Source organism: Plectropomus leopardus, chromosome 21 (assembly GCF_008729295.1).
Source record: "Plectropomus leopardus isolate mb chromosome 21, YSFRI_Pleo_2.0, whole genome shotgun sequence".
NCBI classification, from domain to species: domain Eukaryota; kingdom Metazoa; phylum Chordata; class Actinopteri; order Perciformes; family Serranidae; genus Plectropomus; species Plectropomus leopardus.
This window is the reverse complement of record NC_056483.1, coordinates 10,547,155-10,570,549: the sequence shown is the minus strand read 5'-3', so window position 1 is coordinate 10,570,549 and position 23,395 is coordinate 10,547,155. Positions and strand designations below refer to the sequence as shown.

General features: G+C 40.7%; 2 protein-coding genes across 2 annotated transcripts; one reads left to right on the top strand and one right to left on the bottom strand.

Annotated features, from left to right (window-relative positions):
- On the bottom strand, nucleotides 1–11,955 carry cdk8 (cyclin-dependent kinase 8). The gene is made up of 13 exons (XM_042510704.1): nucleotides 11,514–11,955; nucleotides 9,865–9,940; nucleotides 8,895–9,005; nucleotides 7,868–8,008; nucleotides 5,709–5,766; nucleotides 5,490–5,621; nucleotides 5,229–5,372; nucleotides 3,262–3,331; nucleotides 2,976–3,048; nucleotides 2,697–2,794; nucleotides 2,435–2,513; nucleotides 2,126–2,284; nucleotides 1–1,072 (listed from the first exon to the last, which is right to left on the bottom strand). The coding sequence occupies exons 1-13, from the start codon at nucleotides 11,639–11,641 to the stop codon at nucleotides 947–949; spliced, it is 1,395 nt and encodes a 464-aa protein (XP_042366638.1). The 5' UTR covers nucleotides 11,642–11,955; the 3' UTR covers nucleotides 1–946.
- A 1,609-nt stretch (nucleotides 11,956–13,564) lies between these two features.
- On the top strand, nucleotides 13,565–20,688 carry rnf6 (ring finger protein (C3H2C3 type) 6). Its single transcript, XM_042510449.1, has 4 exons — nucleotides 13,565–13,703; nucleotides 16,175–16,330; nucleotides 16,539–16,703; nucleotides 17,879–20,688. Exons 1-4 carry the CDS (start codon nucleotides 13,565–13,567, stop codon nucleotides 19,729–19,731), a joined length of 2,313 nt encoding a protein of 770 aa, XP_042366383.1. The 3' UTR covers nucleotides 19,732–20,688.
- Nucleotides 20,689–23,395: the final 2,707 nt, after the last annotated feature.

Below are 23,395 nucleotides of genomic sequence, written 5' to 3'. Positions count from 1 at the left end.
TTTCAATGTTTCCACTTTTATTGTCAGGGTACTTGCTTCATGTAAAATATTTCAATACAATACAGTACAATGCATGTTCCATCTGCCATCCTCCATGCGATTGGTTGGTTTTGTCATCACGTTGTAAGGCTTGCCCACAGCAGCTGAGCGCTCAGGCAGCGCAAGCTACTCTGCCACACTCGCCATGAAAACAAAACCATGAAAACATATTAAATTAGAAACTACTAAAATCTTTTTTGTAATTTTTTTTTTTGTCCTTTCTGAACAAAAAAAAAACCCTCAACGCCACAGCTGTGGGGGCTCCGCATCCTCCCAGCATGCTTCACAGCAGCTCAGTTCAGTCCTCAGCTGAGGCCCTCACAGGGCCACACACACAAAATAACAAACGGACAGACAGACAGACAGACGGGAGGACAGTCGGACAGGGAATCTGTCACCGCTGGCAGTCACATAGCAGCTTTCAGTCTCATCTAAGCTTCAACGGGAAGAGGGTTAACGGGCTGGGGTAAGTGGGGGTGTGGAGACAGGTGTAGAAGAAAAGGGGAGGAGATGACACAGCATATTAACACGTGTCCCCCCCAAACTGAGCCGTCTTCTCTCGGCTGGTTTGATTACGTCAAAAACAGGTTGGAATCGACCAAAGAGTCCGTTCCTCTCCTCCTCCCACCTTGTGTTTCACCTGTCAGGTTTTGCTCTATCACTGTGTTTCTAATACTGGGGTTATGGGTGTGTTATTTTGAAGAAGTGTAGGTTGCTGTCACTCTGACCTAACAGACTGCTGCAGAGAAAAAGTGCCCTCTGTGGGGTGGTGTGTTGCCTCGGACATCCCCACATCCCTCAGTACATTCGTTCAGGTGGGCATGGTGAGGGCTGTGTATGCGTGTATATATAGTTATATGTGTGTGTATAAGTGTATGTATGTGTGTGTGTGTATTTGAGGGGTGTCTCAGTAGCGGTGGGTCTGGTGGGAGTACTGGGGCGGCTGTTGGGAGGTAGAGGAGTATCCCATGCTGCTTTGGGGCAGTGATGTGCTTGGTCCAGGGTTCTGGTAGGCAGCATGTGGATTGGAGCGCTGCAGGGTGGAAGAAGAAAACAAGATATTCAGTAAATCCTATTAACTCCAAACTTTGCCCCACTTTTTACACCAGTGGCCTTTTGGTCTAAAGCAGCAGAAGTCGACATGATGCCTGTGAGCGCTTGGTTGCCCGCAGGGAGCCAGTGAGTCGCCTGCAGGGAACACGCTAAAAATAACTGTGGTCAAGCCAGCCGTCACACATCTCAGTGTTCAAATCAGCCTTCTTCTAATAACTTCAAATAATGGTTTTTAGAAGAGCTTGGGGAAAAAGCACTTTGAGCAAAAAACCAGACCAAAATCTGACCCTCCAGAATTTTCAGATTTAAAAACACAAGAAACACTACTGGAAAGCTACAGAATAAAATAAAAACTTTAATAAATAAATAAATTAATTAATTACTAAACAAAAAAAATGATAATAATAATGAAGCTGCCCTTTGAAGAAATAATTCCTGACAATTACGGAAAAACAAAAAAGGAGTTTAGGAATTTTAACTTAAACTCTAAATATGCAGAAAAAAAATGTGACAAATGTAATTTTGTATGAAAACTATAATGAAACAGATTAATATTTGAGATTATCAGATTATCAAATCATTAAACTTGCATATTGAAATATGTGCATCTGTGTTTTCCTACTGTATGATCACTCGGTAAAGTGATTGTGAGGAATTATGATATATCAGATTTTCACGACAGGGTAATCATGGCTAAAAGAGTACAATAATATATAGTAATATTTGGAATAAATAAATAATAATGATGTTATCTTTGTAACCCCAACTGTAAAAAATTGTAGTAAAAAAAAACCCAACACTTAATGAATAATGAAAAGGCAACAAGATGGTGATGGGTGAGGGAGACAAACAAGAAAGACAAATTATTTAAGAGGCGCTGGATTATTTTCAGATTAACTTCATATTAAAAATTCATCTTTGAACATCACAGCTATTGTCGATACTGGTGTAGCATGACACCACTGGCACAAACAGGCCCAGCTAACATTAGAGAGCTATGTTTTCATCCACCTGTTGCGTAGGAGGGATTTACCTGGTAGTCTGAGGTCATGATGAGGCCACCTGAGGTAGTGGTGGGCGGGACAACTCGCACTTTCTTCAGAGGCGGGCCCTGGGCATGACTGTTGTCAGGGTTGCCGGTGTGCCCCGCCCCATTTGTGTGGTTGTTTCCCTGTTGCTGCTGCTGGTTTTTCTAATAGTAAAAAAACAAAAGATGTACATTGTATTGTGTGTGTACATTTACTATCTATTTTCAATGTTTCTCTTTACCTCTCTGTATGTATTCATAAAATAAGTATGCTGAACGCCTGTTAAGAGACAGAATCTGCGGCACAATTCTCACTTTGTCTGCCTTGTCCTCTGGTTCCTCCTCTGTCAGGAACTCCCTCTTGGGGTAGGGGATCTGGCAGCCTGCAAACACACTGGAGAAAAGAGGCTTGTCAACTTCAAACATTTATTCCCATGACTCAAAGCTAATTAGCTAATGGACCCGTTCAATGTGGTAGCAACCCTAGGGTCGTCATGTGACTCAAACCAAGGAGCAGCACGAGATAGACAAACCGGATACAGACTGTAGGTGTGTGCATGTGTGTGCTGTAACTCACTCAGAGGTCGGCAGAGGCTCCTCCAAAAAGTAGGGGTCCTGCATGGCCTGCTCAGATGTGATTCTACGGATGGGGTCCATGGTCAACAGCTTCTGCAGCTTTAATGAGTTTTACACAATGTCAGCCTCAAAGAAGAAACCATTAATAGAATAACGACAAAGCATGCTTCATTTGTCATGGAAAACCAAATATGGCTTCTATTATAATTATACTATAATGTCCATAAGCTATGCAAATTACATGCACTTGCCCTATTATTACTGAGGCATTTTAACTCACCAAGTGGAATGCTTTGCTGTCTGGTTTGACTTTATGTTTTTCCATGTACTTTATAAGGCTGCAGTTTGTGTATCTGTGGCAAAAAAAATGGAGTGGATCATATTAATATCAAGCCATCAGTGTAATTACCCCATATAAAAACATGCAGAGTTGTTACATGGTTGAGCAAGAATTGTGTACAACACTCAAAAAATGTATTTTTGCCAGCAGACATGGCACTTTGCTTCGCTCCAACTTTGTTTTTGATCTTTCAGAAAACTAGGACAGTAGTGCTCGCTAGACTCACGTGTTCCTTCTAAAGTCTTTCATCAGTGTAGAGTGTTCTGGCATCTTTTTGATGTCCTCCCAGTCTTTATCTGTCAAATGAGGGAAAGACAGGATTACACCACGTCATACGCTCCCTCCCTTCAAGAACAGATTATTTAGGTTGTGGTGACGTCTGGATTACAATCTTTGTAAGTACAAATGCTCATGATTTGCCCAATGGTCGCTTGTTACATAAAAGGTATATTGGGCTTTGGTTTTAACATAACCAATTTACATTTGTCACAATGCAAAATTTGATTGTCTTGCAGGAAACAAAACTCCATCAGACGGGTGAATTACATAACTAGAGCAGCAGAGATGGTAGAATAAAAGACAGAAAGATCAGAAGCAGACTAAGTGAACTGGAAAATACAGGCCCAAATGTAGCCCTGCAAGTAAAAGTTTCTGTGTTTGCGACTTGGCTTCCTCTATCGTGTCAGTGGATTGGTGTTCAGAGCCAACAGACCGCAGTACTGCCTCAAGAAAAAAGGAGCTTGCAAAGACCAAGCAAATAATTTGCCTCTGCTAGGGACGGAAAATGCTTATCCTTCCACAACATTTTCCATTGAAAGGCAACATAGCGGCTGACATTTTGGTATAATAACAGCATTAAAGGGACAGTTCACCCCAAGCCCCTTGAGGGTTTTCTGGGTTCCCCTGCATGTTTACTTTTCTTGAAAAGTATAACATTGCTGTTTTTAAATGTGTGCTAAAGTGTGAAATACATCAAATCAAATCCAGTTCAAACATACATATTTTCATTTTAACTGTAGTGCTGTTTATCACTCCAGATTGGTTTGGTGTGGGTTGCACAGTGTTGGAGATATCGACCATGGAGATGTCTTACGTCTCTCGAATAAAATGGACCTAGATGTCCCTCAGTTTGTGGTGCTCAAAACACCAAAAATGCAGGACTATTTTCTTTAGGGGTGCACCAATATACTGGCTAAACCAATATTTGCCATTTGTTGACTGCCTTCGACATTAGAGAGGGAATAATGATATATATTATATAAAGTAAAAAAGTGATTTTTAACAGATGTTTTTTATGTGAAAGATTATATTAAAGGTTGTTTCATACATTTTGTGACTGAATTTGTGCACATTTAAAGTTGCATAATGAAGGACTGAATGACTTTAAAACAGTTCGGCTTTTTTTATAATGAAGATATCTTTGTTTCTCTGGCACTAAAGGGGGAATAACTAATAACAATAACAAAATAAACAAACAAACAAAAAAAAAAACATTGGTTTTGGCTGTTGTACCAAATGTTTTACTTTTAATATTCATACTGGCACAGAATTTCACAACTGGTTCATACCTAATTTTCTTTCTACAGATCTACAGCTGTTTACAGTATCACTACGCAGAAGGAAACGTGCATCTAGACAAGAAGCTTGTGTCTGTGACAGCGCGGGATGTGAAAATTAATGGCATCCTCATCGGCTGAACTGTAACGTTAGCTTGCTCAGTAGGTGAGAGCTAGCAGTAGATGCACGCTTCCTTCTTGGCAGTGATATGGTCGTGGGTGTAGTTTTGTAGAGAGAAAATAGTTTCTATATGAAAGTGCTCACAATAAGGTCTGTGGATTATCTTGGGTAACAGACTCACTAATTCTGGAGAGAGACATGGCTGTTCAGTTTTTCAAATGTATTTTTTTGGCGTTTTGATCACCACGAGCCGAGTGCCATTTGGTTCTATTATACTGGAGAGAAGGCAGACATCTCTACAGCTGATATCTCCAACACTCTGCAACTCACACCAAAACAATCGAAACTGATAATAAGTCCACGGGTAAAAGTTAAAATGTGTACTTTTAATTTTGTGATGAACTGTCCCTTTAACATGCATACACTCTTTGGAAAATCGGAAGGACTTCTTTTTCCTTTTTGAAGCAATTCAGGTAAACCATTAAATCAGTATTTAATCAACAACACGAGACTCACCAGCCGGGAAACCCATGACATTAAAGATGCGGTCCAGTTGGTCGTGGTGGTAAGGGTTACTGGTCTTGATGTCCTCCTGGCGACAGTGGAATATGGGCTCAGACGTCAGCAGCTCCGCAAAGATGCAGCCAATCGCCCAGATGTCTGTGAGAAAAACAGAGCACACACTGATTTAATCTCACTAAAGTCAGTAGAACTGGTTTGCATGCGTTCACACATCGTGGGAAATCAAAAAGACAGATGGTGTTGCACCATTCTCACCGATGGCTTTGGTGTAGTGCCGAGCCCCTAGCAGCAGTTCAGGTGCTCTGTACCAGAAGGTGACCACCACAGGGTCGAGATCGGCTAAAGGCTTCAGCGGTGAATTGAAGAGACGGGCAAACCCCATGTCCGCTGCAGGACAAACATCACTGTCAGTCAAATATAGCAAAACCTCAAAAAAAAGTGAATTTTAAACATTTTAAAAGAGGACACTCATACCGATCTTTACTCTACCCCTCTCCGGCCCTTCCCCCATCACTAAAATGTTCGCTGGTTTCTGAGGAAAAGAGACAGATACACAATTTTGAAAACGCTTCAACAACACAGAATCTACAAAAATACAGAAAAACCACTGAGATTAAATCAGCTTTGCTTGGCACAGTTGTTTGAGCTCAGGATTTCTGCAGAGTTCAGAGAGTTAAATATAAGACTTTTTAATACCCCAGAGTAGGGCCGGGCGACATGAACCAAAAACCATATCACATTCATCAAGGTTGAATGGTGATACAGGATATATATATATAGATATAGATATATATGCACATTGTTTTTTTCCGCACAGCGCATTACACATTTGGTTGTAAGTCAAAGATTTTAAAATTACTTTTCTTAACACAGACTGTGATCCAAAATATAATGCAAAGACGGGGTTTCCTGCCTCTGTTTGTATTTTTTCAGCTTCAAAAACATGCAAATGAAAAAGTAAATTGCATGAATATTAACAGACTGATTAAACTAGAGTGCTGTGTTTCCCTCCGTGTTGTAGGAGAAGTTGTGATCGAGTGAGGCGGGTTTGCACTCAGATGAGAGATGCAAACTGGCACGGCTTTACAGAGGAAACAAGTTATGTAACCCACCACGAAAATATAGAAATATAAACAGTATTATCTCATCCTGCATCGTTTCAAAATATATTGATATAACTAAAAAAGTCAATATACCGCCCAGCCCTACCATGAAGAGGGCAATCTTATGCTTGTTTCTTAAACATACTGGACAGAGTATAATGGAAAACCAGCAGGGACAGTCAAGCTTTGAATGACTTATATCACATTCTCAGTACTTTCCAGCACTACATAACAATAATTCCAATATATCAATGAAATCCATGTGATCTGGATAACTGGCATGAAATTAATAGATCGATTTACCAATTAAAAATGATTAATACATTATACTAAAATCAGCACTTGCTAATATAAGAGGAGCTTTCTGTAACTAGTATTAGTGACAATACTAAGCACAAAATGCATTGTTGTAACAATCCTACTTTTAGTTAATGAGCGTGTATTTTCTCCTGACTGCCCACTATTAGAGCTGCAATGATAAATCAATTAATACATTAGTTGTTAACTATTAAATAATGCAAACAAATTTGATAACCGAGTATTCATTTAAAGCAATATCTTATGTAAAAAAAAAAAAGGAAACACTTTCTGATTCCAGCTTCTTAAATGTGAATGATTTCTGGTTTCGTTACTTCTCTATGACAGAAAACTGAATATCTTTTAGGTTGTGGACAAAACAAGGCATCTGAAGACACCATCTTGTACACTGAAAAACACTGATCAACATCTTTAACATTTTTCAGATATCTGATAGACCAGACAACTGACTGATTAATAGAGAAAGTGATCTGCAGATTAATCGACACCTAAAATAATTGTTTGTTTGCACCCCTGCTCACAATCAAGTAGAAAATATTACATAACTAACATTACTGCCTACAGCGGGCAAACAATTTCTTTATTGAGGAAACTGAATTCAATGCTTGAGACTTTTTTAAGATCTGCAGATATTCTGTTAACTACAGCACTGAATGTGGTATGTGATCAAATCTCTATGTTGCCCTCTAGTGGATATAATACACAGACTACATCCCACAGGAGAGGTCTACCATTTCCATCTCACTGTGGATGTAAGTGAAAGATAATTTGGCTTTTCAGTCAAAGAAGTAAAAACAATAATACCTGAGACTAAACTGAGAGAACTTTTAATTTGTTAAAGCTTTAGAAAACAATAACCGCAACTATAACTAATTAAAACCCAGTTTTTATCAACTAATCTTCAACTTGCACAACTTAAACATAGAATATTGTATTAAAAACGTGCATATGAAAAATGCATGCTAATTTTGAACAACTTTTTAACATATTATCATTCATCTACACACATTTATAACACATGACATTAGGGAAAGTTAAGAACCATATCTAAACATGTGCAAACGGACACCGCTTTGCATGCCTTTGACTGATTCTCTGCCCAATAACAATCTTCCAATCTCTCATCAACCGCGGCCTTGTTTTCCCTTCTACCAAAATATTTTCTCTCTCCCCCTCCTCTCCTCCCCTCTCTGCCCTCCCCAATCCTCTTACAAGGTCTCTGTGGAGGACCCAGTTGGCGTGGAGGTAATGGATGCCATCCAGGATCTGGTAGAGCAGAGACTTGACCATTCCTCTGGGCAGCTGAAGTGGCTTCTTGTTGGCCTTGGACGCTCTGTGGAACTTAATAATGTGCTACGGAAAGACAAGATAATAGTAATTGAGGTATGTGTACGAACACAATGATTGAAATCTTTCATTTTGTGGGATTTTCCGCATTTGTAATGCTGCAGATATAAGTTCATGCTACAGGCAAGATCAGCAAGGCTAATGTTTGCGGCATGTGTTTCCACTTCCTAGGGAAGGGAATGTGACTGTTGCAGCTTTGTGGCAGAAAATGGCATTTTAACTCGCATACCCGGCCAAAAGTAATGCAGCAGAGGTTTGACGAGCAAATGTTGAATAGCTCTTGGTGTTTGTGTGTTTTAATGAGACTTAGCAATGCATAATTAGCACCATTTTAAGTCTCTTTCCTTACAACTGGCTGATGGTGATCGTGAGTATACATGCTGTGAGTAATTCTGCATTCGTGAACGTCTTGTGCTTTTGTACCAGATTAAAACGAATGGTTTTGGTTGGTCATGGTTTGATAATCGGTTCTGAAAATATCACAGTATCGTAGTATTACACAAACAGTATTATTACTATTATCTGTTACAATTAGCCTTTAAGGAATTGAGGACATTAGGCTTTAAACTTTTCAATGGAAGTACATGTAAAAAGGCAATCGAAAGGAAAAGGAGATGTGCGTGCACAGGAAAGATTCTCCGTCTGATTGCGTTTTTTAATATCGTAGATAAATAAATGCACATGGAACGATAACTGTCAGCTTTAATACCACGGTTTACCTTGAAACTGGTATATCGCTGCAATCCCAGATAGTCTAAACTAATCAAGAAACAATTAAAAATAAAACTATCCACATGCGTTTCCACTCATTTCGGATAGATAATATTGCGGTCATGCCATCCAGCTCTTGTGCGTGTGTGTGTGTGTGTGTTTGTGTGTGTGTGCATTTTACCCAGAGATCATGCTCGGCGTAGTCAAAGAGCAGCCATACTTTACGGTCTGCATGTGACAGGAAAACCTTCTGCAGCGAGATGACGTTAGGATGCTTCAGCTCCCGCAGCAGCTGCAACACACAAACCTTCTCAGAGGAGCGACCACACACGCTCACAGCAGAAATCATGGGGACAAATACAGGTTTCAAAACTTTCCATGACTTTTCAAGTACTAATAATTTTATTTTTTTCTTTTCCCACTTGCTCAGTGTTTTATTTATTTCGTTTTTTTCTAACATAACTGATTTGAACTCTGTTCTAACATGATTTCAGCAAGCTGGCATACCGGGAAAAACTACACATGGGAGGAAAATGAAGAAACGTATGTGACGATAAACAAAACGTCACACATCGGTGAAAATTAGAGCTACGTTACGTCGACAGAAACAGAAATGGGATTTGCTGTTCCGTTATATTTCATGGACGCTTATCCATGGAAGATTACTGTGACTATTTCATTACACGCAACACAATTTAGGGACTTTTCCAAAACTTTGAATCATTTTTGCTAATTCCATGACTTCCCCAGGCCTGGAAAATGAGATTGTAAGATTCCATCACTTTTGAAGGTTTTCCATTCTGGAAATTCGTACAATTTAACGCTGCTATTAGGTGCTAAAAGTGGGGACATAGTGATTACCATAAATAATGCAAATAAGAGGGTGGACACTATATCATCTGTCCAAATTAATGCAAATTAATAAGAATAACTTTGAAGCATATGATGTTTGAGGTGCTGTTTTGGGGGGCATAGTTTATATTTATATGTCTACCCTTTATATGCATTATGTTAATGTCTTTTTTCTTCTTTTAGCACTTGTGTTTTACTTTGTGAAGGTGATTCGGGCCTTACATAAGCCACCCAGGAATGGCATGAGGGTGTTGAACAGAAACCAAACAAAGGGACAAAGTAAGCCAGGCAGTTCTTACTGCAATCTCTCTGCAGGCTGACATGGAGATGCCAGTGCCTTCAATCTGCTTGAGGGCGTAGTCCTTATCATCCTTCCTACAAACAGAAAGAGGCAGAGAAACATCAACACCAGACCAGACTGCGGGCCCCCTGAGAGCTGTCTGCACAGAAACATAAAGGGGGGCACTTGGCAGCTGGCACAGAGACTCTGAGAAAAGGCCGAGTTGCATTACCTCCAGATTTGTGTAATCAAGCTCACCTCTGAGGCTCAAAACAATAGAGGGGGAGAGGAAACAGGCCCTGTCTGGCAGCTGGCGAGGGACAAACAGAGCACTGGGACTGGCTCTCACTTGAATGAATTGGTTATAACCCCTCCCTCCCCCTGGCCTAAATCATCTCATAAACCCATGCTTTGTGCCTCCTCAGGCCTCGTCCAACTACTGCAGCACAAATTAGCTCACAGACTCTCATAAACAGCAGCCTCCTAAAGTGAACACAAACATCTTTAAACACTTTAGGGTTCTTTTGTGTGGTTCCGGCTGCCAGTATGTCGGGGCTGTGATAATGGGCCTAGTATGGTCCTGGTAGCTCGGGCTGCCTTCAGACAAGCTCTGGTCCAGACACGCTTAAAACATGGATTACATCAGAAACAGTGGGCAGAAGGGGGACAAATAAAAATTTCGGAATTGAAGGTGGGTGGCGCCACAGTGTCCATATACCACAGAGTACGTTTGGGTCCTGCCAAGGACCTTTGTTGCATGTCATTCCCTCTCTGTATGTCATGGCATCTCTCCACTATTGACTAACAGGCAAAAAAAAGCCATAAGTAAACAAACAGGGAACAAAAGTGGGTTGGTGACACATATAACTAGGACAAAAAAGTTTAAAATCAACATGAGCACAAATTTTGGTATGCTAGATTACAGATTTTGTCATATACACCACTTAACACAGGTGGGGAAATCAGCTTTAATGTAGCAGATTTCTCTACATGTTCATATTTCTTAACCACTCACACAAAGACTTATATGTGTGATTAGTTGATAAACATATTTTACCATGATTGTGATAATGCAACCCTTCTCACTTCAAAAAATGACCACTGACACAATTGCATGGGTTTGAAATGAACTTTTTTGTCCACCTGCCACCACTACCAGCCTCTCAACAGACTACTTTTGTGTTTTAGACGGTGAGTGAGGCAAATCTAGCAGCTATTTTCATATTTTACCAACATTTGGCTGTCGGTTGTTGCCAATTTCCAACCCTGCAACACTAACAACTGCATGCACATGCACCTGCTGTATCCTGCACTCACCACAACACCTGCAAATGCTCTTAATTTTACTGAATAGAATCATGCATACACTGTTGAGCAACAAAAACAGGTGCCTTTTAACATTCAGAAATTCAGAAATAGAAGTCACAACCACATAGAAACAGCATATAAGGCAGACATCTCCATCAGCATCCTGCCAGTGCAGATAATGTCAATGCATTATCGTCTTATTTCTCTGCATAAATCTTAGATTATAGACATTTGCCAGTTGCACACAAGCCTAACATGGGGAACAGATGAGAGGAGTAATTAAAATGTATTTGGGAGAGAGGAGGAGGGGGGGCAGGGGAAGGGTTCAGTGGCTAGAGGCCTTGCTGGTCATCAACTCACCCATCTTTTCTCTTCGCCTTGTATACATGACCGTAGGTGCCTCTTCCCACTTTGCATCCTTCGTACTCGAACAGGTCCTCGACTCGCTCTCTTTCGCCGGTCAGCTTCACTTTAAAATCATAGTCCATTTTCACCTCTGATCGGGCTGAATGTATCCGCTCCTTCTCTGTTTTAAAGCGTCGCTTGGGAGGCAACTGGGCTACTCCGACGAGCTCGGTTTGGTAATTCAGCTCGTCCCCAGCGTGGCCCTTTCTTCCCTCAGCCCCGCTTCCACATCCAGGTTTCGGCTCGGATTGTCGGTACCGGAGGAGATGCGCGGTGCTCGGAGATAGTCCCGGTGCAAAACGAGCCCGAAATGTAAATCCTTTCTCTTGTTGCTGCGTTTCTCTCAGCCGGTATCTGCTCCAAAGAGACGCACTTCACTCGGTAACGACGGCGTACTCGCGCACGGCACTGTCGCAAAACGTCGTGAAGACAGCCCTGCAGTAGAGAAAGAGCCGAGGAAACACGGACTACACCACGTGGAAAATCATACCCGTTATCACCAGAGATCATGCATAAGTTTACTCACTTACTACAACTGTATGTTGAAGAAATGTGTATATATTTTGCATGATTGTGGCATATTTCAGTGCTATAATACAGGCGATTAACCCTTTGAAACCCGGATCGACATCAATTTTCTCATGTGCGTTCAGAAGCCCTTTCAAAGGTCTTTAAATGAAACCTTTGAAACTTGAGCAAATTGGTTTGATTTCTTTTGTAAACGTGGGTGCAATGACAGCATGAGACTTGGCAAGAAATGTCCCAGACATTTCAAGACATTAGTAAGCTGTGACAAGACAGAGACTTATTGTCTTGTCACAGCTCACTTACTTATTAAAATGATTATTAGCCTTTTTAAAGGAACATTTAATATATACAGTATATATTAAATTTTTGATTTGTATTAAAAAATTTCTTTCTTTCTTTTTTTTTTTTTTTTTCTTTTTCAACTTTTGTTTCTTGTAACGTTATACTAATTTCTTAAGTTAAGTTGCTAATTGCCTTTTTGTTTTGGCAAGAAATAAAAACAGTTTCAAATGTTAAAATGAAAAATCTGCCTGTATTTTTATCTTTATTTCCTCTGTGTGACAAAAAATAATTAAACAATGAATTAAAATGCCACTTGAATGTTAAGTTAATGATTTATACTTAAATTATTGTTTTTACTTTTTTTATTACCAGTTTCTCTCTTTCTTGCTCATATTTCCATTCAAAATTTACAGTTAGGCTAAAAGCTCTTCTTTTGTGATGAATTTTCTGTCTTGCATTGTTTCCATGTGTTTTCTACACTATAGTTGGCTTTGGCAAATTATTTGTACTTCCCTGTACTTAATTCCTCTGCAATTTCATTTCCTTTATTGCATTTGAATACTTGTTATTGCACTGTAACTACTGATTTCTATCTTATCCCATTTAACTATATTCCAATCAAATTAATTCATATTTGTATCTGTATTGGGTCTTCTGAGAGTGTATTAATGCTTTCAGCTTTACATTAATACACATTTCTGTTTTAGGTGGTTTACTCCACAATGTAATGTAACAGCATCATATCTTTAAAAGAACAGTAAATAACCAAACTGCACTATTAGCAATTGCAATGTAGTTTCATTTTACAAAGGTGAATTATAATCATCAGATTTTTTTTGTACTGTATTTTTGGATAGCAACAACTGAGCTACATTTTGCTGATATTGTGGGTTTTTGTTTATTTTTTTCTTTATTGATGTTTTTGTAGTGCTTGTTTGGTTTTTACACATTTCAGTGCTTTCTTAAAACGTATTAATTCAATCACGACTACAAGGAAAAAGGGGTCTGACATTAATAAATCTACATCTGTGAACAGATGGATAAATTATAGATTGATGATAATAAATTAATAGTTGATAAAGTGAAGATGAGAATACGTCTATGTAGAATTGAATAACTTGTTGTAATATTTATTTTGTCTATAATAAAAATGAAAAAAGAATAAATAAGAAAAAAAAATCTGTTAACAGACGCCGATGTTGTGTTACCTAGGAACTAACGTGAACAGTGGGGTTGTTTCTGAAGGACGGTGTAGTGTAGCACCACTGGTCCCATCTTGGTTTGACAGAGAAGGGAGAGCAGAGCGAACCGTCCATATTACCGCTGCTTTGTCAGGTAGTAAAATCTTTTAATGACACTGTCATCTCTTTTAAAACCATGCTAGGGTTGTGTGTTAAGTTGTGTATACATGAACAGCTTCATAAAACAGTTCGTCACATTTATATGTGAGGAGTTATTCAGCCTCACCGCTCGCAGGCGACTCGGCTAACACCGCTAACGACGGACTGCTATTCGCTAACGGTGGATGTGCTAATCTGCTAGCGCTCTGTTAGCAACTAAAGCGTTGCGCATTCATAATAACACTTCGGATCCTTTAAACGTCCATAACATCGACTGTTGTCTTTGGGCGGAAACTGAGTTAACCAATGCCAGGCGTTAATGTTTTTATAATGTAATTCTGTCATAAAGCTGACAACATTCTTTGTCTTTCCTCCTTTGCCCTGCGTTTACATGGAGGAGACCTCCGTGTAGTTCACCGTGGCCCGCCTTTGTAGAGCGGTGATTGGACGCCTGGCGCGTCCATCATTAAAACTAGGCCGCTGATTGGTGGCTAACCAGGATGACAACGCCAGTTTTGTTGCTTTATTCCCCTGCCTTCAACATGGCCTTCCGTAGCTGCTGGTGTAACTTGGCTAACATTAGCTCTCATCAAGACTACGTTGTTAATAGGCTGTTTATTGGCTTTTTCTTACATTGAATGAATTGAGCATTGATGTTCGTGCTAAATTACATAGAGATGTAATAATTAGTAAGTCTGATTGTGACTCTTTAAGGCGGTACTAATCGTAGTGCCAAACGTTAGCAAGATTACTGTAGCCTTACCCAGTGTCTTGCTGGTGGAGTCTTTCGATAGAAAATGGATGGCGTTGTCTTAACTGTCGCCCTTAGATTAGTCATTTTAAAGCTAAGATAATCGAGCAACTCTACCTTGCATTGCAGTTCTGCCTCCAGTATCTAATACTACCCAGTTTGTAAAATAATCAATCAAATTATGTGTTACACGACATCATAAAATATAATTTCCACGGTTGGAAGTTATATTTTTTTGTCCATCTGCCTCTGTGGCTGAGGGATTTCAAAATCTTCCAGCCACGCAATTGATCACTTTTTTTTCTTTTTTGTGGGGCCTGATGAGTGAAGCAAATCTAGCAGCCCCTTATATGTTTTACCAGATTTTAGCTGGTGGCTGGTGTTAATTTCAAACCCTGAGATTTCAGTAAAATGTAGTAGTTTTCAGTTCCACCGATTGTAAATGGACCTCTACTTGTATAGCACTGTCCTAGTTTTTTTTTTTTTTTTTTGCTTTTTCCATTATTATAGATAGGGAAGCTTAAGTGTGAGCTGGGGAGAGAGGGGATTACATGCAGAAAAGAGACGCAGGTCAAAATCAAACCTATGACTGCTGCGGCAGGGATGCTGTGGGCGCCCGCTCTGCCTGGTGAGCTACTGGACGCCCCTTTTTCTAGTCATTTTTGACCATTCAAAGTGCTTTCACACAAATAGTCATATTTACCCATTCACACATACATTCTTACACTGGTGGATGAGGCTACTGTACACAGTGTCACCTGCTGCTCATTTTTTTCACCATTCACACGCACTCACACACTAATGGAACAGCCATCAGGAGCAATTAGGGTTTTAGTATCTCGACCAAGGGTACTGTGACATGTTGATAGGAGGAGCCGGGGATCGAACTTCCAACCTTACAATTAGAGGATGACCTGCTCTACAGCCACAGCCCCACAATTGCAGTGATAGAAGTGATAAATAAACGTCACTGTTTAGGATTAGGCAGGGTCATCATTCAGTATCCTTGTCATCTGAGGGTTGAAGCTCTTCCTGAGCATCTCAGTGCTGGCCTGGTGAAACTGTTACTTTCTTCCAGATCTCAACATGGTGAAAAGACAGTTATCCTGATGGCTGGGATTTTTAACGATTTTCCTGGCCTTCTCTTTGCAGCGTCTACTGTAAACATCCTTTATGCAGGGTAATGCAGCGCCTATGGTTTGTGCAAAAATTCCTGAGTATTTGAGTTGATAACTGGTGTCTCAGATAAAACAGTCTCTGCCTTGCTTTTCTCATTACTGACTGAGTCAGTATCCAACGCCCAGTTCAGGCTTTCAGTGCTGTGGACAACAAGGTATTTGAAGCTATTCCCCCTGCACAAGAGGACTCATAGATAATAAGGGGAGCATAGTTCTTTGGCTGATTCTTCCTAAAGTTCTCCATCATGTCCTTGTTTTGCTGACATTCAGGATTAGGTTGTTATCCTGACACTGGTGGGTAATATAGCTGATTAAAACGTTCGTTTTGTATTTTTTTGTAAGAGGATCAAAAAAGCCGTTAGCTTGAGCAACATATTGTAATCACATTTTTGCATGTTCACGTAAACAGTGGGGCTGCAGAGGCTCAACGTGTGACTGCAGTCCTCATTGTATTGTTGCTAAATGTTATAAGCTATTGTGGGTAGCGGCGGATGACTTTTCACCCCTGACTGACACCATCAATCATCTCTCTGCCAGCACTTTTCACGGTGATGGACCCTCCTGGTGGGGGAGATGAACGGCGGAGGCAGGCAGAGCGTCTTCGTCGGGAGGAGGCATACTATCACTTTATTAATGAATTGAGTGAAGAGGAGTACCGCCTAATGAGAGACAGCAACCTGCTTGGCACCCCTGGTGAGAAGGGACACATCTTGTGATTTTAACACACTGGCTGGGATCGTCAGCCATTCTTCACATGTATTCCAGGCTTATGAATTTAACAAATTATCTATCTATCTAATTATTAGCAGTAATTTACTTTCACTACAGGAGCAGGGATAGTTTTTCTTGACCCACTACTACTGACAGCATGTAACCACCTGTATGTTCCTATGTTTCACAGGGGAGGTGACGGCTGAGGAGCTTCGGCAGCGTCTTGATGGAGCAAAAGAGCGCATGTCATCTCAGCCGCGTACTGAGCAGCGCTCGCAGACTGCTGATTCTGGAGAGCAGCAGGGCAGTAGCAGCGATGGAGAGGAGAGAGGGACTGGAGGGAGACGAGGAGCAGGTAGGGAGGAAGGGGAGGGATTTCTCTCAATCTGATCTTTCCAAATCATGCTTTCACTAGTCTTGATGCAGTATCACTTGGTCAAGTCACTGTAGATTAACAAAGAAGCCAGAAAACATCCCACAGCTACGTAGAGGGGCACTCAGAGAGTGCAGACCTCCTTCAAAGCCGATAGTCCAGTCTTCTTTGACTTCTATAAACCTGCAAATGCAACCACTAAATATGTCTGTATATATTAGTTGGATGATATGTGTAAATTATCATTTCCATAGCCACACCTTAGTCTGAAGAATATAGCATTGTTGCAATTGTGACGGTGAACAAGTCCAGGTACTGTGGAAGTCTGAATCAAGCAATTATTACACTTTAATATTGGTTAATTTCAAGCGATTATCAACAACGTTATTGCACATTTTACACATGTAAAATCACTACAGCACTACAGTAAATGTGTGTGATATCAAATTGTATTTTTACAATTTGTTGTTTCGTCTGTATTGAATTTTGTTGCTGTCTAGTAGATTTTAAGTTGTGTGGTATTTGTTCTGTTAAGGCCAAATGCCATATCTGTCGGTGTTCAAGAAAGTGAAAAACAATTTGTTTATCTGCCCCGTAATTCAGAAAATGTAATTAGTCCTTCCTTGGCCAATGCTACACCCTTCCAACAAATTTCAGAAAAACCTGGCCCGTAGTTTTCCCATAATCCCTCTTAAAAGCAAACTGAACCAAAAACATATCCTTCTTGGCAATGGTAATAATATTAGATAATGTTTTAGGACTGGACTTTCAGGACTGTCAAAACAAATTATAGCTTTCATCATAAATTCTCTGAAACTGTATCATCCTAAAGAAATAAAACTGAATGCTCCTGCAACTTTTTTCATGCATAATTAAGACGAGTATTGATTAATCTTTTATTTTAGTTCGGTTGCTTGCTTTGGCATGGTTTAAAAAAGGTTGTAACACAGCTTATTCAACTGTAAGTGTAGTTAAGCCTGGCAGTGAATACAGTGGAATTGGGGGCTTTGAGTAAAGTGACAGACTGGCTAAAGCTGTCACTGTTGTAAGTGGACACCAGGAAATGTCACTCATTCCATTATGGTTTGTCTGCACAAGAGAATAGATTCTGGGATGAATACCTAGTTTACAATCTGACATATTTGTTGTTTTTACAGGGGCCACAGAGCCTGGAGCAGAAACTTCTAATGGTGACTCCTTACTGGAGTGGCTGAACACTTTCAGACGTACTGGTAATGCTACTCGCAGTGGGCAGAGTGGCAACCAAACATGGCGTGCCGTCAGCCGAACCAATCCCAACAGTGGAGAATTCCGCTTTAGCCTGGAGATCAACATTAACCACGATCAGCCAGAGCCAGGGGAGCATAATGATGCTGCGGACACTGCAGAGCTGCCAGTGACTGTCCCAAACACGATCTCACCCTCTATACGCACTGCTTCCTCTTTCTCCAGCCCTCGCCCTTCAACCACGCCAAGGCCAGTCCCGTACCCCACCCCCCGCCCAGCCCTCAGTAGGAGGATGCAGACACGGCGTACACGCAGCAGCACTACCACTCTCTCTATGAGCCCCCCTGCACTTCCTGCACCAGTGGCCGCCCCGGCTGCTGCTCAGAGGAGAAGTGCCACTTTGCACTCTTTAGCACCTCCTCCTGCTGTTCCCAACCCGCCTCTCGATCAAACGACACCTTCACAACATCAAGCCCTGAATGCAGAAGTAGAGCAGGGCAGTGATGATATGTCTGCTTCTATAGACTGTCCTCGTGTGTCCTCGCAGGCTGGGCCTCAGGCCCCAGTAGTGGGACACGAACCCCGTGGCAGTAGGACTCGATCACGTGGTCGTGCACGCAGGGCTGCAGCAGGGGGTGGGGTTTCATCCCGCCTGTCACGGCGCAGCCGTTCCCCCTTGCATAGAGTACCTGTTGCCAGTACCACTCCACCATCCAGCACTGGTGTCAGTGTCTCTAGCATTCACAATGTTGAGCCAGGCAGTGGCACCAGCTCTGTTTCCATGGAGACCGGGGAGGCTGCGGCAGAACCTGTCACTCTAACAGAGCCAGCTGTGGAGACAGTAGAACGCGAAAGTGAATCGCATGTAGTAGGAGCAGGAAGTTCAGCGGTGCGACGGCACCCAACCATCATGTTGGACCTGCAGGTGAGACGGATTCGACCTGGTGAAAACCGCGATCGGGACAGTATTGCCAGCAGAACGCGTTCTCGTGCCCGGGTTGCCGAGAATACTGTCACATTTGAGAGTGACAGTGGTGGATTTAGACGCACGATCTCCCGCTCTGAGCGGGCCGGGATCCGTACTTATGTGAGCACTATCCGGATTCCCCTGAGGCGCATTAGTGAGACAGGCTTGGGGGAGCCCAACTCCACCGCCCTGCGCTCCATCTTGCGCCAGATCATGACCGGATTTGGGGAGCTGAGCTCTCTAATGGAGACAGAGGCTGATTCTGAAACTGTTGCACCTAGCCACACAGACGCTAGTGTTACAAATAGTAGCACCAGCCCAGCCAGTCGTCTACATACAAATGAGAGTGAAGTGGGCCAGGTTGGTACAGGTGGGGTAGATCCGGAGAGGGTGGGGCTGGTGGGAAGTGAGGACGACCAGGGTGGGCAGGCCAGGCTCGGAGGAGGAGTAGTGAGCACCACAGAGGGACGAGCCACCAGCAGAGACACCAACAACCTAGTAGAAAACGGTACTCTCCCCATCCTGCGGCTGGCACACTTCTTCTTGCTCAATGACGAGGAGGATGATGAACACCCCAGAGGCCTGACCAAAGAGCAGATTGACAATCTATCCACGCGTACCTATGGTCAGGCCAACCTGGAGGGAGAGATGGGTCGTGCGTGCAGTGTTTGCATCAATGAGTATGCCCAGGGCAACAAGCTGCGCCGCCTGCCCTGCTCCCACGAATTTCACATCCACTGCATCGACCGCTGGCTGTCTGAAAACAACACCTGCCCCATCTGCAGGCAGCCCATCCTTGCAGTGCATCATGACTGACCTATTTGCTCACAAACACAACTATCAAGTTCCTGGCTGGCTGAACTGAGCAGACCCAAATGGGCTTTGCATGTACATAGCGCTTTCATGGTTTAATTTCTTTGAAAATATCCATTGTGTTGAAGTTGAAGAAGGTTGAACCAAAAGTGCAGAAAAAAAAGAAACTATAAATGCAGAGAATTAACAAAATTTTATTTTTTTAGACTCTTTGTTTTCAGCAACAAACTTTTATTTTCCTCTTCCTATGACCTGTTTCAGTGGTCTCTGTCACAAAGCTTAAGAGGCCCATGTCAATGGATGGCATTATTGCTTAAGGAGCTCCTGTAGCCGCTGCTGACTAGTCTCACTTTAACTCTTTAATGTCTGATACATGTGACGTCTCTTTGTCACAACTGGACTACACAAATCACTTCTAGACTTGATTTATTCAGTATAAGCTGTAAATAACTCAACACTGCTTGTATTTAAGGGTTTTGAAGCAGGCCGTTCCTCACATGCCATCTGTTTAAAATGAAAGCAGGAAACTTTTTTTTTACATTCACCATTTTAAAGCTTTGTCATCCATTTTAAAGTGTCCCTTTACCGTTGGTTAAGAAATGTATGATTTATTGGGATGTGTATGAGCTATGTATTTAATTTTGAAATAAGTTTTATTCTGTATGTCTTCTGGTATTTGTTAAGCCGCTTCCATAGAATTGTTCCGTATAATTGCAATACAGAATTCATCCATTAAAGTCACCCGCTAAAATCAGCCACTTTAATATTAACATTACCCATATGAGCAGCACAATTCATATGAAATGCAGAAGGCATGTTGATAATCAGGAATGCAGATATGTAATTTAGAGTTGTGCAATATGGAGAGAAAAGACAGTATTGTTTGTTTTGCTGTTCATTGTTTACATTGTAATGCCTGATTATCATCTCCACTTAAAATCAGTCTTGTTTACCCTGAAATCAATGTTTCCTCTTGGTTCCTGTTGCTGTTCCATACCTGACAGACACCTGTGTGACCTGTGTCATGAAGTTGCGTTGAGTGGTTAGCCTGATACATCTGCTGAGCAAAAATCTGAAGCATGGAATTAAAGAATAAAAAATAGATTTTCTAGAGTTTTTACAGTTGTTCAGCTAACATCGAACTCCTTCATGAGATAGGTACTGGATAATTGTTCATGTTTGGAGCATGTGCTGCACCTCTGGCTCTAAAACTACATTTTGTCACAGTGCAATGGTTGCAGTCTATTTCCAGTGCAACACCAGGATGAGTAAGTGTTAGTAAAATAATATTCCTGTATGCTTTTTATGATTTGTCTTTACATGCGCTGATATTGGCAATTCTAGTGTAGCACAGGTGAATTATTTAGCCGAACCATCAAGTCATTGTGTTGCCACCAGGGTCACTTTCTACATCAACAACAGTACACAGGAGCTACTACATCACTGCAGTTAACATGTCACTAATAAAACTGCAGGAATGATGCAGTATAGTATGTGCGATTGTATGAGAGTGGGGGAACGTGTGGTTTAATTGTGTGTGCATGTGAGTTTGTGTGGGTGCTGAAGGAAAGGTCCGGTGTCTCAGTAAGCCAGATTCTCAGAAGGCTTCTGTTCAGCTTATGTCCGCCTTGAAGACCGGGAGAGGATTGTGGCCACTGAGTTCAGAAGTGAATATTTATTCTGTTCCTATTTAATAAGATGGAAATCAACTTTTGAAATATGTATTATGTTACAATGTGATGAGAGTAAACAGTTAAGATAAATATGTTACTATGTAATAAAATGAAGACATGGGTTTTCTTCTCTGCTCCTTTAACAATGGAATAAAACGCAGCTTTGTTATGCCTAGAAATCTGCTTTATATGTGTGTCTGTGTGTGCGCACGCGCCAATAGAACGTGCCGTGCCGTGCCGTGCGCGTGTACTTCTGAGCGCCGGATGTTAATTGCTAATCGCTCGAGCCGCAAGCTAGCTGTAGCCAATTTAGCCAGTTAGGCGAAATAAAAATATATATATAACAAAGTTATAAGAATACACAAAGGGCAAGTGGATAATTCTGTAAATATGATTTTAAAAGTTCCTATGCACGTTTTGGTGGCTTTACATCGACGTAAAATTGTCACAATTGGGTGAGTGCTAGCTAAAACCGTTTACGTTACTCATTTAGTAACCTAATGTCTCTTCTTTGACTTTATCTTATGCTCACCAAGTTTAAGGTTAGGTTAGCTGCAAGTGTGACCAATTTTTTGTTGTCCTATTTAATGAAAACTTTTGCAACGTATAATTTATTTCACTGTGTTAAGCGGAATTTCTAAACCAAACGCATCCGACCAGTTAGCCATAGTGGCTAACGTAGCTAGCTAATGTTAGCAAACTTTAAAGATGTACACCTGAAGTGGTGGAATGTAACCAAGTATATTTACTAAAGTCCTGTACTTAAGTACAAATTACTTTTACTTTACTTGAGTATTTTAGTCCCATGCCACTTCCTACTTGTTCTTCACTATACTTAAGAGGGAAATATTGTACTTTTTACTCCCCGACCATTATTTGAAAATCTTAGATACTAGTTACCTTACGAATTATAACAAACAAACAAAAAAACATAAACCATATTGAAAATATTTAAAAGCAACTAAAACGATTAGTCAGTTCATTTAAAAAATAATTTGGTAGCATTTTGTCAATAATTAGACATTTTTTCACGCATAAATATTTCATGGTTCCAATTTGAGGATTTACTGCTTTTCTCTCCAGTAATTTTAATATTTTTTACATATTACATTGGGTGTTTTTTTTCTGCATTGAGTACTTTTAACACTTGAATACATTTCTATGACGGTTCTTGCATAGTTTTACTCAAGTAACATTTTCAGTGTAGGATTGTTATCATTAACAGAGTGTTTTTACAGTACGGTATCAATACTTTTAAAGTAAAGGACATAGTTACTTTCTCGACCAATGTGTTACTGTTTATTATAAAGTCAATTGGATGACTTGTGACTCTTCTCTCCTGGTGCTACTGTTAAACTACATTTTTCCGTTTACTTTTATCCCCTTCAAAGCAAGAGTAATATAAACGTAATATCTGTTTTCTTCTCTAAAGCAAATTACCATATTTCATACTACCGTAGTACAAAAACATTTCATCATTTTGAACTAGCGTTTTTATTTATTTATTTTTATAAATTGAAAAAAAAAAACAACTTACAAAAATATCCATTACAGGTCAATCTCATAGGCTACTTTACACCTAGAGGACAATGCGCGCACGCATCTCATCATACGATGCGCGGCTCCGTGGCTCAGAAAGCCGCACAGGACAGGAACGGAAGTCTGACATTTGTCCTTCAAAATAAAGGTTTGCAGATCAGTTCTGATAAGAGTATTCAATTTATACCGTTTAATTGTTGTTTAGCGCAGGATTCAAACTAGTAAGTACTTTAATTATCATCCAATATGCTACTTATATGCTCAATTGATCGATCAATAATTTGTATTATAAAACCCCAAATTGAATGAATGTTAAATAAGTAGTTTAACTACAAAATGTCCTCTTCCTAAGTTGTTCCACAACTTCCTAAAACCCAAAATATATTTAATTTGCAGTTGTATATATATATAAAAAAAGAAGCAACAAAACCCCACAATTAATAGCTGGAACAAAT